The sequence below is a fragment of the Athene cunicularia genome (assembly GCF_003259725.1).
Source record: "Athene cunicularia isolate RWA chromosome 26 unlocalized genomic scaffold, athCun1 chr26_part2, whole genome shotgun sequence".
NCBI lineage: Eukaryota > Metazoa > Chordata > Aves > Strigiformes > Strigidae > Athene > Athene cunicularia.
In genome coordinates, this window is record NW_020799137.1 from 3,214,747 (window position 1) to 3,229,812 (window position 15,066).

Here is a 15,066-nt window from a genome sequence, read left to right on the forward strand (position 1 = left end):
CTTTTTTTTTTTTTTTTTCTTCTCCTTCTTGCTTGCCTTGCTGGAAACCAGGAAAAACACCTTCAAAAATTGGTCTAGATAAATCAGTGCAGCGGTGCAGTTTGTGCCCACAGCAACCAAAACCTGGATCAGGAGCAGCAGGCATCAAGTAGGCACATTTTGGAGACACCCCCCCCAGCCCTTGGGAGCATCAGTCTAAGGAAAGATCAAGTTTTGGTCTTGGAGGGGTTTGTCGGTGCAGGAAAAGGGAAAATCCTGTTCTAACATGCTTTGTCCTTAGATAAACTTCCTTACCTCCAGGTATGACCACACAAGCAAGGGATGCTTTGGGATAGGGTTGTGGTAGTTTCTGCTCCTGGCTTCATGCGTAGCAGCTACTGAGCTTGCTGCAGCCTCAGCCTGACGGCTTAAACCAGTTCCAGTTTCCCTGGTTTAATACTGAAAACCCAGGCCCTCCAGGCAGCTGATGTGCCCTGCGTTCAGGTGGAGACCTGAGGGAAAGGCAGGACAGGCAGGAAGGTCAACAACCACCACCACAAAGCTTCCCCTCCAGCACTTCCAAGCCTGTAGCTGTGTCGACAGGATTTGGGAATTTCCTTTTCCCTAGGACATCCCTAACCCACCTGGCTGAGGTAAACAGCGGTTGTGTCCAAGACTGTGTTTGTTCTGCTCTGAAAGCAGGTTGGGAGTGGCCACATGTCACTGGGCCACCAAAGGACCACGTTGTCGGTGCAGCTGGGATGTACCTTGAGGATTTAGCACAGCATCCCCAGCCCTTCTCTGCAACCAGCACTGCTCGAGAGCCCGGTGCCTGGGATGCAGAGACTAGGGAGGTCTGGGCCAGCCAGGGCAGTGCTAATCAGACCATCATCGGCTTCATTTCAGCTTGTTCGAGAGTGGCATTAACTGGGGCCGGGTGATTGCACTGCTGGGCTTTGGCTACCGCATGGCCATCCACGTCTACCAGCACGGCATACCGGGTTTCCTCCGCCGGATCGCCCGGTACGTGGCGGAATTCATGCTCCGGAACCGCATCGCCCAGTGGATCGCCCAGCAGGGAGGATGGGTGAGCCAGCGGGAGTGTGGGGGGATTTGGGGGGGCGAGGGGAGGCAGCTGTGCTCCGGCCAGTGAAAGGTGCAGCCTGGGGACTGCGGCACTGCCGAGGCTGGGGGGGTGACCCAGGTGCAGGCAGAGCAGGAACCCGGCCCAGGCAGATCTAACGTGCTCTGGTTATTCTCTGTTTCTCGTTAGGTGGCTGCACTCGAGCTGGACAATGTTTACATGAAGTACATGCTGGTGGTGGTGGCCCTGGTCATGGTGGGGCATTTAGTGGTACGACGCTTCTTCAGGCCCTAACTGATGTGGGGACAGAGGCTGGGGGGGTCTGGCCAAGCTCCCTCTCAAATCTCTGCTCTGCATTGACGTCTCCCAAGAGAGGGGGGATTCAGCTTGGACCTGTGACCCTCCCACCACAAGGCCCAGGGTCTCTGCCACCTGCACAGACACCACCAGGAGCTATGGAGAGAAGCACTAGGGGGGGGAAGGTTCAACTCTGTTGTTTTATACCTCGCTCAGCTGCTGAGGAGAGAGCGTCACTGTGACACTCCTAGCAGGCAGCAGCGAGGCAGAACAGGCTCCTCTGGAGTCACAGACGTGTTGTGATAATGCCAGTGTGTGTGTGTGTGCGTGAGTGTGTGTGCGTGAGTGCTCGGGTCTTGTCCACTCCCTGGGGCAGGTGCGGGGCTCCCCATTTGCTGATGGTTTTAGCCCAGACCATGCCTATATTTGAAGAAGGATTGCAGCTTTCGTTGCTGCAACTGTTGTCTGTAAGTCACTGGAGGGGCAAGCCAGCATTAGCCCGTGTGGGGCTTGCTTTCACCTTCCCTCTGTTCCTGAGCCCAAGTACTGGAGCCTTCTCTTTCCTTTTAACAAGCATCCCTTCCCCTTTTTAAAGAACCACGCTGACTACCTGTCTCTGACAAGCGAGGGTAACATGTGGCAGCGCTGGCAGGCAGGTTTTCCCTGCTGCAGCCTGAACCTGGGGACCTGCAGCTCTCCCACAGCCGATGCAGGTGCTGGGGTGCAGCCTCACAGCCCTCCGTGAGCAAAAAGGCTGCGTGCCGGCAGGCCTAGGGAGCACCAGCAGGTTCCCAAACACTAAAAAGCTGGGGGGTGACTAATGGCTGGTGTAGGCAGGCTGCCTGCCTGCCCACCCCCCAGTTCTGCTGGGGACTGCCATTCAGTAGGCTCGGATGCTGGCAAACAAGCAGCCCCAGTGAGACCAGTTGGTCTCCCTTGCTCGCAGTGAGAGGCACTGGAGTTGCATCCCAGCCCCGCATCAGCCCGTTGTCTTCTGGGCTCAGCTGGGCAGGATGGTGCAGGCAGGTTAAGCCCAGGAATGCAGTCTTCTCCAGCTGCCCAGACAGCAGGGCCCAGCCTCTTCTGGGCATGGTGTCTTTGGGAAGCGACTTCACCTTGTCCTGCTCGTGACTAATGCTTGAGCATGACTTTTGGGGGAGGGAGGGAAGCAGGCTCCACTCTCCCATCCCAAATCTTTCTGACTTGCAAAATAGGGAGAGAGTCCCAGTGTGAGTCTCATGGTTTAGCTCTATTCTTTTTACTCCAGGTGACTCTGTAAGGCTTGAAACTGTGACTGGCCCTGTCTGAGCCAAACTCATCCTAGTCTAGCATCACCCACCTCCTCGAGCAGGTCAGTCAGCTGGGGAGGGACCTCAGAGACAGGAAATGAGCAGTGGTCCTGTGCTCCCCTCCTAACAGACAGAGCCCTTCTGGGCTGGAGCCGGGGACAAGGGGAGTTGCAGCCCTGAGCGGCTGAGCCCTCCTGCCCTCGGGGACCTTTGCACAAGACGGCTGGAGCAGGGAACTCGCCTGGTATTGCTACTGCAAAACGGGCTGAGTGGCCACAACTGACAGTGCTCTGAGTCATCCCTGGCCCAGGAATTGCCAAACCAGGGCAGAGCCCGGCTCGCCTGCGGCCCTGCCTGCTGTCCCCCGCTGTGGTGACCACCGTGAGAGCCCAAGGTGGGGCACAGAGACCTTCAGAGCAGCCCAAAGGCGTTCCTGACAGACAGCTGTCGAACCTGTTTTTAAAACCCTCCAGTATTGCTTTCCCATACCACCAATTCCTGCATTAATCTTTACCCTTCAGATAGATTTTTTTTTTCCTCTATTTCTATCCCTTGCTGCAGTTTAAGCTTGTTACTACCTGTCCTGTCCAAGCACAGACAGGACACCTTACAGCCTTTCTCCTTGCAGCTGCAGAGGCTTAGCAAGACCAGCCATAATCTTATAACACTTGCATCCCTCATGTTCCTGCCTCATTTAGCATAAAAATACCAAACTTTCAGCCTATTTCCATAGCAGGGTCTTTCTGAGCTTATCATTTTGACCCTGACTGTTTCTGCAATATCCCCTTCCCCTGGACTGCGCTTAATAGAAAGGCATTAAAATATGTGCTATAATATTCCTCTTCTATATATCTCTTGGTTCCTTTATTTGTTTTATCTGTGCTGAGCAGCACAAATCTCCAGCAGACTGTCCACGCTCAGGTTTTGCGGCTGCGCTGACTCTCTTTGAGCAGCTGAATGCCCACCGAGCTCATCTGTCCCCTTGCAAGTGTTATTTCTTTGCATTTATCCACACACAACTTCATTTGCCATCGTGCCACCTGTTCACCCATCTTGAGCAGATCAAGATTTCCTCAAGATCCTTCTCTGGTGTGAACCAGTGTAACCAACTGAGTATCTGCGGTTTCCCATCCCACTCCTTACCTTCTTTTCTGGGTGAAAACACCACCAGATGGAGCCTTTCTGTCACGGTGAAAATGAACTACTAATTGTTGTATTCCTTTTTTCTTCATCAGCCACATTATAAGCACATCACTGTCCTCTAGGCTAGGTCTCTGGCTTGCTTGTGTCTGCAGCAGGACTTTTTTCAGAGGACCTCGGCAAGAAAACAGTACATCTACTTTTATTCACTACTTCAGCAACACACTCCAAGAACTCTAACAGATTGAAGTTTTCCTTGTCCAAAAAGCCATGTTGCTTGTAATTTATTCTCATCTTCCAGATAAAGTGTTTCACCTTGAAAACCAAATTCAGCTGTAAAGCCAACAAAAAAAAAAAAAAAAAAAAAAAAAAAAAAAAAAGAAAAGAACATTTCTCAGCTTTATGGTAGATGATGAAGCCTTAGTAAAGTCTGTGCTACCAGGATAGAGAAGAGAACCTTTATCATAGGTGCTGTAGCAAAGGAAAGTTTTCGGTTTATCCGTTTTCTCAGGGGATTTGCAGGGAGGATTTTCTCAGGATATCCGCATATTGTCTCCCTCTGCTCTCACCTCTCCTAGCCTTCCTGCCACTGGTGACCGAGTGGAAAAAAGCTTGAACTGGGACTGTGAATGGGTGACTGGTCTGTAGTACTGTGTCCTGTCACTGGATGGCAACAGCACTGCAGGCACAGCCACCTGGGTGCTCCGAGGGCAGAGAGGGGCTGAGCTCCCACAGAAGGGGAAAACCCCCCTTCCAGGTCCCCCTCTTTGTCCAGGTGACCTCAGTATCCATCAGCTGTGGTCTGCTCTGACCCATAGCAAAGGCAGTCGTCACTGGTTCATACTGGACTGCTGTTGGGGAAGGTGTTGAGTGCTTTACAGGGGCAGGAGCAGGCTACAGCAGAGTTGGATTTGCTGGGATCAAAACAGACCAAGACGAGAAGGCTTGGCCCTCCCCAGAAGCTGATGCTCTTCACAGGGTCGTGGGTCCTCTCTAGAGAGCTGCAGCGGGTATCTACCTCGAAGCCCCACTCGGCAGAGTTTGGGCAAGGGCCTGAACAAGGTACCACGGGCCACCTTAACTATATGCAGAAGGCTTTTACTCTCAGGCTGGCAGTGCCAGGAGCCATTTTTCCCAAAAAAAAAAAAAAAAAAAAAAGTACGTGTCTGCTACAGAAGCAAGAGCTCTAGATAAAACTAACATTCTTAGAATAACCCCAGACTTCTTACAGGGCGGAATCAGCCACTTTATTCTGCGGGAATAAAGCCCTGATCTACTACGATATTTGTAACCAGTGTACTACACTTTGTTTAGCCACCAACCCTGTCACATATTGTACCTCGTAGGAAAGCAAGCCTGTCTGATGCACTGAACAGCAGCTCTCCCTGCTGCCACCTTCCCAGGCACTGTGGTGGTACTGGGGCATGATTGCCCCCGGGGCTTTAGCTTCTTCCTCTGGTGAGCAAGGGAAACTGGGGTGGGAAGCTCTCAACTGGAAGATGAAGGCAGAAGATGAGGAGAAGGGTCTGCCGTGGCTTTTCACAAGGAGAGGACTGTTCACGGCATCATTTGGGTTGGAAGGAAAGTCTCACCCCCACTCAAAGCAAAGCTACCTAAGTCATTGCAGGGTTTGGTGGACAGCTGCTGAGAAAGCACCTCATTTATCTAGCACCAGAGACCCAAGCCTGGGTGGCATCCAAGGAAGGACTGGCTCCCTCTGATGCCCGCAGCTTAGCTGCACCCACTGGTACCAGCACTTTGCTTGGTCTGCTCGCTCCTGGAGTGGGTAGGAAGAGGGACCAAAGAAAAGCTTTTACTATTTCCCTTCTCCACCCAGCCTCAGGATCAACAGATGGGATGGCTTCAGCATCTCAGTGCCCAGCGAAGGCTGAGATGCACCCCACACCTAGCAGAGGGGTGCAGGCAGCAGTGCCAGTCCCCAGGGCTGGAGGAACCGCTCACGGATGAGTCCGGGCACTGATCGCAGCCTCGCTCGAGGCCACGAGCTCAGCGGGGTTCCTCGTACCTCTGCCAGCTCCCTATGTATCAAGGGGCGCAGGAGGAAGGTGGTACATTTGGTGAGGAGTTCTTTGTGCAAGAGGCTACCCCAGGAGAGGTGTTAAGGGAACATAGGGAATTGTTCAGACAGAAAAACCTTGGTTCAAGCAGAAGCATGAGGGTGGGCAGAAGGATTTCATTCAGATGGTTATAACAGGTACATAGAAAAGGGCTGGGAGTCCGAAAGAAGAGGCTCATTCACTGAGCCTCTTTGAGAGCATTTTTTACTCCCACTCTCTCCCAGCTTTTTCCTTCTGGATAGAGGAATCTGCCTGAGCTATCAGTTTGCTTCTCAGAACCACCCCTCCCTTCTAGCCATTCCTCTTGCTGCGAGCCAAACCCTGAGCCATCCCTGCCAAACACCGGGTGCTGCGAGGTTCAGGGGGCCAGCACTGCCCTGGAGAAACTGGTCTCTTCCTGGTCAGAACTGGTGGCAGCCTTCCGTGAAGCTCTGTGTGATGGGTTTTACACGTATACTTGAATCCACACTATCACTAGTAATTCTGGTTCTTCCTCGCCCATCTCATGGCATCCGAGTGCACGGTGCTTCACACAGCCCCTTCCCCAGCTCCTTCCTCCACCCCTCCAGGAAGCCCTTGGTCTCTCCCAGCCCTGCAAAGGACCAGGGTATACATATGATGGAGCAATAAAACACGCTTTGCACTGACTCTGGAGGTGAAGGGCTGGTAAACACCTTTTTTTTCCCCAAGGGGAGGAGAGGACAACCACAGGTTGTCTCAGTAGCAGCAGGGAGATGGGGAACAAGCTCTGTCTGCAGGCCAGCCTTTCCCCAGGGCAGGTCACTTTAAGTGGCAGGCAAAGGGGCTGTGTGGAAAACGATGAGTTGCTTTCACCCCCCCCGCCCTCCAAAACCCCCATTTCTTTCACAAATATTCTGTTTTTAAATGATGTAATATATATATATATATATATGAAAATAAAAATGGTACATGCAATGCAAACTCTTCTGGCTGTGTTGAGGGTTTTCTTCCAGACTCTGCGCTCCTTTGCGGGATGCTCTGGGTAGCTCTTGGGCGTATTACAGGTTCCTGTGCACAAATTTGCACAAGCTATTTAGTCTCAGTTGCCCCATTAGTTTAGGGATACCAGGCCTTCTTACACTTTTGCTAGCCTGAAGAGCTAAACAGGGAGAGAAGTCTGCTGCTTTGCCATCCCTCTTACAGCAGGCCCTGCGGGGATGAAGAAGACAGGGCTGCAGTAATCTGCTGCCTGATCAGCTGCTCCACCTGTCCCGAAGTTAAGGATCTTATCTCTGATGTGTCCACGCAGGAAACATCGAGGGTAGGAAATTGCAAAGGAAAAATCCATTACGGAGGAGTACATGATTCTCAACTGCCATTAAACACTCCGGCAAATGAAAGGGAAACGCCTGTTCTTATCAGAAAAGCCCGACACATACTAGATGGGGAGGTGCTGCCACTGGCCTGTTCTGGGACAGCAGCACCTCCTGCTAAGGCTCCAGATGACAGCACGGAGAGCTGACACTGCTCGGTGTGGGCTGGCGCAAAGATGGGAAACCGGGGCTCCTGCAACAGTGACTGTCCCGGGGTACCTTTCCCAAACACCAGCCTGGATCCCCAGAGAACGCCACTTCCAGCTACTCCCCTTTCACATGCCAAGGCAGGGCACGAGCCTGTACAAAGCTGCCCTCCCTGTCCTGCACCACTCTCCTTTGCTCAGAGACAGACCTTGCTGCTCCCCTGACTTTTCAGCCCTCGCAGGACCAGTCTGGACACCAGCTTCCCCCAGTCATTCCTCCCGGTGTGCAGAGCTCCAGCAGCACCTGGGATGGATGAAGCAGCAGGTGATGTAGGGATACAGGATGCTTTACCAGCTCTGCCTGGGATGGGACAGCTGGGACCATGTGCCCTATTAACGAGCACAGACCTCGTTAATAAACACAGGCACACCCCACTCGTGCTAACAGTCCTCCCCAGTCATCCCAGTCTGCAGCCTCTTCTGCTGATGCTTCCTACTACAGCCCTTGCTTTGGGGGCTGGGGTGGAGCTCCCAGTCTTTTGGTCACTGGTTGTGGTGGGAGGCACTGGGGCCAGGGCAGCCCTTGGTGGCTGGGGTGGGGCAGGGGAGATGTTGTCTCCACCAGTCCTTGCTGATGGACATGGAGCACCCTTACAGCTTCCCTGTCCCCGCCTTGGACACGGATCTCTTGTTCTGCTTGAGGCAAGGAGGAGGTGGCAGTGGCGGGGTTTGGGGGTGCTGTAGGACTTTGTGGCTTTACCACGGCGGTGGCTCTGCCTTGTCAGCCTATAGAGCAGCGCAGCCCTCATCCTTCAGCCAGCTTAGTGATGAATCCAAGTGGCTCCACAGCTCCCAGAGGCAGCTCTGTCCCATCCCACGTCATCGCAAACAAGTCTGTCTACAGCAGAGCCACGGCGGCTTCGTGCCGTTACCCTTCGCGCTCTCTGGGTGCCTGGATTTGCAGTTTCTACCTCTGAATGCCAGTTAGTTGAAATGAGAGAGGAGAGATGGGGAGGGCAGGATGCCTGCCAGGATGGTCTGGGACCAGAAGGTGCCGGAGGGTCTGAACCCAGGCCATGTCCATTTTCTGCAGAATTAATCCTGGGGAATGTGTATGGGAGCTCGGGGAGAAGGGGAGATGAAGGCTCTGGTTATAAATTGCTGCAGAAAGAGTGGGGGCTCAGGCTTTCCACACAGTCAGCCAGTAGCAGATTAAGCATCAGAATCTAAATAAATATTTACCCTCTAGTCCCTGGTCTCTATAAATAGCCGTATGTCACAGTTGCCCGTTGGTACTTTGGGACTGCTGCAGTGGGACTGGAGCAAGGTGAGCGTATTCCCAGTCACGCCACCCTGCGCACACCTGGCTGACCTGAGGCTCTGCACACAAAACCACGGTGCCGAAGCTCTGCCCCTCGCTGTCACTGCCTCTCGGTGCAAGTAAAGGTTAAACATTAACAAAAGATAAATGGCCCTAATTAAAGAGCCAGCTGCTCCTGTAATCCACTTCGTGTCCTGCCCCAAAACCAGATCAAGCTCCTAATTAAATTCCCCCCCCCGCAAAAAAAAAAAAAAATTAAGGCCACTATTATTGAAGTATTTGCCTTTGGCCATTCAAATAGAATTGACCCTAAACCAGAATCCAAGATCTAGTAGCGATCTAGATCTGGTATTTGAGACAAGTACCTTACCTCTAAAACTGGGTCAAACTCTGAACCACCTAGAGTTTTGTGGAAATAAAAGGGGTTTTTTTCTAGTTCATTTCCAGGATATGAAATGGGAGTGGGCAGGAGCTGGGAAATCACACTTGTTTTTATCATCTTAATTTTTAAAATAAAAAATCCTTCGCTCCCGGGCAGGTTTCCTTCATTTGGCATGTGTTTGAGGATCCTCAGCCCCTGGCTAAGATTCAGTGTGCTGTCATTCCAGCGTCAGGGATACGCTTCCCCCTAAGGGCTTGTTCACGTCCATTCATCTCGCGCATCGTTTCTACCACTGGTATCTGGGATTCCACATGGGACCTGGCTGCACTGACACAAATGAATTGAAAAAATGATCTCCCGGCTGAAAGGGGAACACGGGGGCAGCAGTAAAACCCCATGATTGACATGAACTGGCACCAGCACCTCCGACAGCAGGAGTGCCTCTGTGGCAGCGCTGTGTGAATAGCTTGTAGCAAACAGTTTACTAAGCCAGTGTTTTTTTTTCCATCCTGTGAATTGGCAGCCAGAGATGCAGTCTTCTCCAATTTATTCCTTATTCCCAGATCTCCCTGACTTTCCCTGAACAATCTCCATGAATCACGGTGGTCTGGGCGAATTCAAAAGAAGACAACCCCGGAGGTATGACTGTCACTTAGACCATGGGTGAGATGAGCTTGTTCCAGCAGACATGACCGTTCTGACATGTACAAAGTTGGGCTCTGCTCTGCTCTCCTGGCAGTCGTACAGCTTTCTGGGTAAATGCTGGAGTCTGTCCAGATATCAAGAGCTCTGGCAGAGCAATTTCATGTCTGCACTCAATATACCATTTAGACATACCCTTATCATCGGATGGCTGTGGGGAATACTGCAGTAATTCAGTGCCCTCGGATGGATCCCTGTTGTAAAGGAGAAACCTCTTCTGTTAAAAGTTAGATTTTAGAAGACCTGATTCAGCACAAAGCAAGCAATAAATTCAGTTTTCTACTTACACCAGTCATTGACCGAGACCAAACCATAACATTGTCTTTATACAAGTCACATTTCTAATTCAGAACTCCCTCTCTCCAAAAATGCCCTCACATTTGCTTGAACCGTAACTCTGCCCATCAACTTGTTCACCAGAATAGTCCAGGGAAGTACCCTGGCATTTACCATGTGCTGATTGTGCTTGTCTGGGGGGGATTTACACCTGTGATTTAGGTGGGGTTATTCTACACTTACTCTGCAAAACCTGGACCAAAGGTCAGAAAGCTGAAACTGGATGAGGTCGATGTGGCTCAGATGACACCCTCTTTGAACTCTATGGCAGCACAAGATGTTTCACAACCCTTTTTTTTCCTTCTGATCTCCTTGCAAAAATCTGTAGTTAAACGACAACAACGCGTCATGACCACGGCTCAGCCGAATTTCCTTAAATATAAAGCAACCTACCATCAAGGCACCAAGCAGAAGGGCTTTGCCAAGGCAGCAGGACAGCTTTCTAAGAAGAAATGACTCATTTTTAGCAGCTGGCACATGTGAGGGAGGGAAAGGCAGAACTATAATGACAGCAAAACTCTGGCACTCCTCAGATATTAATAGACGCTCATTTTGTTATTTGCGAGCACTGTCCCTCCTGCTGCATCCCCATCTTTGTTATTCCCTGATGCAGATGTTGTCAGGGGAAGACACAGCTGAGCATCGTTCCCAGTGGAAGCTCCATCCCCTCCAAACCTTGTGGCTGGCAACTCTTCTGCTGCTGAATGGAGAAGACCATGCTCCTTTGTGGACCATCATTGCCAAGGGTGAAGCCACCACAGGAAGAACCACCCCAAACTGCTGAGGAACTGCCCCTGAAAGCCACCAGAGAAGGGCACTGGGAGCAGATTTCTCCTGCTGGGGCTGTTTGGAAGGTGCTCAGATGTGAAGCATCTGCTGTTGCAGCCTCCTGGAGAGGGTGCTGCAAGAGGCAACAGCCACTTCACTCACACATCTCTGCATCTGGGAAAAAAATAAGGGAAAAGAGACCGGCTTGTAACGACTCACTAACAAAAAAAACCAAACTGAGGTCCTAAGTAAGAGTGACACCAAGGTTAGGGCTGTTAAGGAAAGGATGCACGCTTCAGAACAAATGTAAAAACCCCACATTTTTCACATCTTCCAAATGTTGTGGTTTCTCTCCCTTTAATAAAAACATGGGTTTCTGCAGAACCTTTACCTTTATTTTCCCTTTGCTAGGAATTTCCTCCAGTTCCTGTGTTCTTTCGCTTTTTCACTTTCTATTTCTGCTCTGACTGAAGAAACACAGAAGAAAAACATAGTTCTCCCAACAAAAACTTCTCAAAGCTTTGCTTTGACACATCTTGACAGATTCACAATTCTCAGAAAAAAAATATTTAGACCAAAAAGCAGCAGTCACTGAAGTTTTCCCTCCTAGTAAAAAGGACATTTCCATTAAACCAGTAACAAAATACTTTGATATAAATTTCTTGGCCAATCTAATCTTGGGTTGAACTGTACAGTAAATGTGGATTTAGAGGTAATGTTGCTTCCCAGGTCTTGTGGAAGCCTTGAATTAATAGGTTAGGGTAGAAAACTTTTTTTCACTGAAAATCCAAGACAGCTGATCTGTTTCTTCTTCATAATCACCAACCTTGCAGGCGGACTGATGCCTTCCCTAATACCTGGACAAAGCCTGTTTCCAGGTTTTACACTTACTGTGAGCCCTGGGTAAGCCAAGGGCTTGACAGACCCCTCAAACCTGGCAGAGCCCCTGTGAAGGCCCCTGCCCTCTCGCTGCCAGCTCAGCAGGGCTGCACCAGCAGGAGGGAAAGGCAAGTTATAAATCCCAGGCAGGAGGCTGAGTGAGGCAGGGTGTGTGCAGGAAGGGGTGACAGCATCCTGCTCCAGGAATGAGGCACCCAGTCTCCTGCAGTTCACCACTCCACGCCTGTTGCCGGTGCTTCTCTTACTGTCCCAGTTCACCCCCTGAACCACCTGGTTGGGGGAAATATCTGAGAACTTTTCTTACAGTTGCAGAAAACACCACTAAGGGTCCAGAAGGCTATCTGCTGCTTTTTTAAGAGCTCAGGGAGGTCAGTGCTGCTCCTTGTTTCTGGCTTTCCTCTGAAAGTACCGGCAGGAAAACCCTCTCCCCAGGTTTTTTTTTCATAACTGGTGAACATCACACCCTTACTACAAAGGCCTGGCTGGAAATCTGCACCAGTGTAATTTAGGGCACATCAGCGCAGGCAAGTGAACTTGATTTAAGTGAGAGCATCACTTGGAACTACAATAGCTTTTCTCAATTAACCCTGCATGTAAGAAAGACCTTGAAACGCATTTTACACTGCTATATGAAGGCATGATAATATCCTTTGTGAACACTGTTATTCTGGCTCACTACAAACCCGATACCCCAACCTGACATTAATACAAGGGTTGCAAACATGACTTAGTAAAACATAACTAACCAGCTAAATTGTGATAACCCTTAACCCGCTGCAACACAACACTCTGCCACCGACTTTGTGTCATTTCTGCAGCTTTTTTTTTTTTTTTTTTCCCCCTGAGCCAAGGGCTGAGTCCTCTGAGACAAAACCCCAGCCCTCTTCACAACCCCAGAAGCCCAGCACCCTGCCATGCATCATGCCATAGTGGGGGACACCGTGGCACAGCGTGCTCAGGGACCCCGCAGGTAGGTGCTCTCGCTGATTTGGCTGCTGCAGGTCAAAATCAACACTCCCAAGGACTCTAGTAAAGCAGGTATTACTGGTCACCGTGGTGGAAGGCAAAATATTTTATGTCGCATTAACGCTGGGCTGGGTCTGTGCATGTGGTTAATTAAAAGGCTCAGCTAGAAAGTGGTAATTTGTTAAGCTGCATAACTTAATTGCTTGCAATCATCTGCCTATCCCTACACTAAGCTACTCCTAACTTGAAAGAAGGAGTTGAACTGCGTCCGTTAAAATTTATTCTTTTGTCTACTGAGGTGCAACTTCTGCGTGCAGATAAGACCCAACCATTCCTCTCACAGTTATCACCCACAGGCAGCTCTGTACCCCAGCCCTGCTGCTGACAAACAAGCAGTGCTGTGCAAAGCCCCAATGGTCCAAATTTACCCCAAAACCCCACCTGGCCTTTCGGCTCAGAGCCGGGCACAGACAGAGCCCTGCGCGGTGCAGAGACGGGGAGCTGGGGTGTGCCTGGTCCTCTGCGACAGCAGAGAGAAATCAAAGGCTGAGCCCTAAAAAATTAAGGAGCCTTTTCTGCTCTTCAGCTCACAGCAGAGCTTGTGATTACCTATAACCAGCCGGGAACACTAAAGGACCTTGAGCCTTCCAGAAGAGCCAGTGCCCCTCTGCATCCAGATACTGCAGACTCCTGCAGGCAGTACTTAAAACACACTGAAAACTGGACTTTAATCCTAAAAAAGATTTGTTTTAAAAATTCCCTCTAGTGGAGAGAGGATGGAAATTCAAGCTGCAAGGTCCAGCTCACCGAGCAATCCACATCCAAGCTGTGAGGGGCTGTGAGCTCTTGCTCAGGGCCCACCTGAGCCCAGGTAGAAAAAACCCGATTGTCCAGCTGGAAATTCCTATATCATTTCATATTATCCGGAATTTTTATTTCAGCATAACTGAAAACTTTTTAAAACAAGCTTTTATTCACTAGAAATAAAACTAGGGGAATTTTTTTTTTTTTAATGGCTTTTCATACTGAAAAATTGAATGTTTTATCCTGCAACGTCGCGGCTGGCAGGTTGGAGTTGCTCAGAAGAGAATGACTGACATAACGGTTCCTCCCTGGCCACCACCGTGTCCTTTGTGGTAGCTTGGCGAGCACGCTCACGCTCTCATCAGTGGCAGACAAAACCAGGACGACTTTATTGCTGATGTAAATCAGAGAAGCTCCGCTGGCTTCCGAGGAGCACTGCAGATTTATGCCAGGAGCTGACCCGGCATCTCTATTTTCAAAAGTAGGGCAGATTGAAATATGCTGTTTTTCAATAATATATTCAGGTTAACAGGGCTTTTATATTTGGGCAATTAATCTTGCATAGACTGAGAACCTCTTGGGACAACGTGCGAAGGTTGCTAAGAAGAGGATAACAAACAGAGCTGTGTAACTCAGTTCTCCCATGTCTTTTCTTTCATGAAAACACACTGCAGTGATCCAGCAGTGATCTGAAACCCGGCAGCAACATGACTTTAATAATCAGAAGCGTAGCAAGACATAGTATAGAAATTATTTTACTAAGAGGTAGTATTACCTCATCTTGTATTACTGTAAAACGATTCAAAGCAGAAATATTGAGACATAAATCTGTGGTAACAGAGGAAAAACCAATATTGTGCTAGAGAAAGTCTTTCCGGTTTCTTGCAAGACTGTTCCCTCCTGTGGCACGTGCTCACGTACGGAGGGGGAGGCCTGGGGCACGCACACACGCGCTTGTCTCGGTGTGTCTGTGCACATCCTCACGCTGTATTTAAAATCGCCCTGGATCCCTGGTTGCTGCCACCCAACACTCCTCCCAAACCTGATCCTTGTCTTTCTGCGCTCCCTCTCGCTGTCTCTCCTGCCCGTCTGCCCAGCAGCCCCACTGCATCTGCCAGCGCCTTCAACTCAGCCAGGACCTAACGAAAACACCGCAAGGGACGCTGTTCCCAAGCCCAGACAAGCGAAGTGTGGTTTATTTAACAATCTTTGTCGTTTTTTTTAACAATCTCCTTGCTTAGGGAACAGACATCTGCCCAGGCAGGGGCACCCAGCTTGCCGTGATGCACTTTGGCCATGTCTGTTCCACATTATCCCATTTTTTCCAGGTATCTCCATCTCTTCACTTACCCCTTCCTGTGCTCTAAAGCTCAGGTAGGACCTATACGTGACTTTTAAGCCTGTAATTGCCTCTACTATGTTTTTCCTCTTTGCTATTTCCCCGGTTATGTGGCAGCTTCACGGATTTACTGCGATCCTTGTGATTCGACCCGTAGTTTTTAATTCTTCCACCACATCAGACTCTAAACCCGCCTGCAAA

The 15,066-nt window shown here is 50.2% G+C and overlaps 1 protein-coding gene across 2 annotated transcripts in view; it reads left to right on the top strand.

Annotated features, from left to right (window-relative positions):
* BAK1 (BCL2 antagonist/killer 1) overlaps positions 1 to 6,705 on the top strand; it is a 14,914-nt gene extending 8,209 nt beyond the window's left edge. For both annotated transcript variants that reach the window (XM_026864505.1, XM_026864506.1), the window contains exons 4-5: positions 886 to 1,066; positions 1,253 to 6,705. In XM_026864505.1, the coding sequence (XP_026720306.1) occupies positions 886 to 1,066; positions 1,253 to 1,357 (286 nt within the window). In that variant the 3' untranslated portion in view covers positions 1,358 to 6,705. The remainder of the gene's footprint in view (positions 1 to 885; positions 1,067 to 1,252) is intronic.
* Positions 6,706 to 15,066: the final 8,361 nt, after the last annotated feature.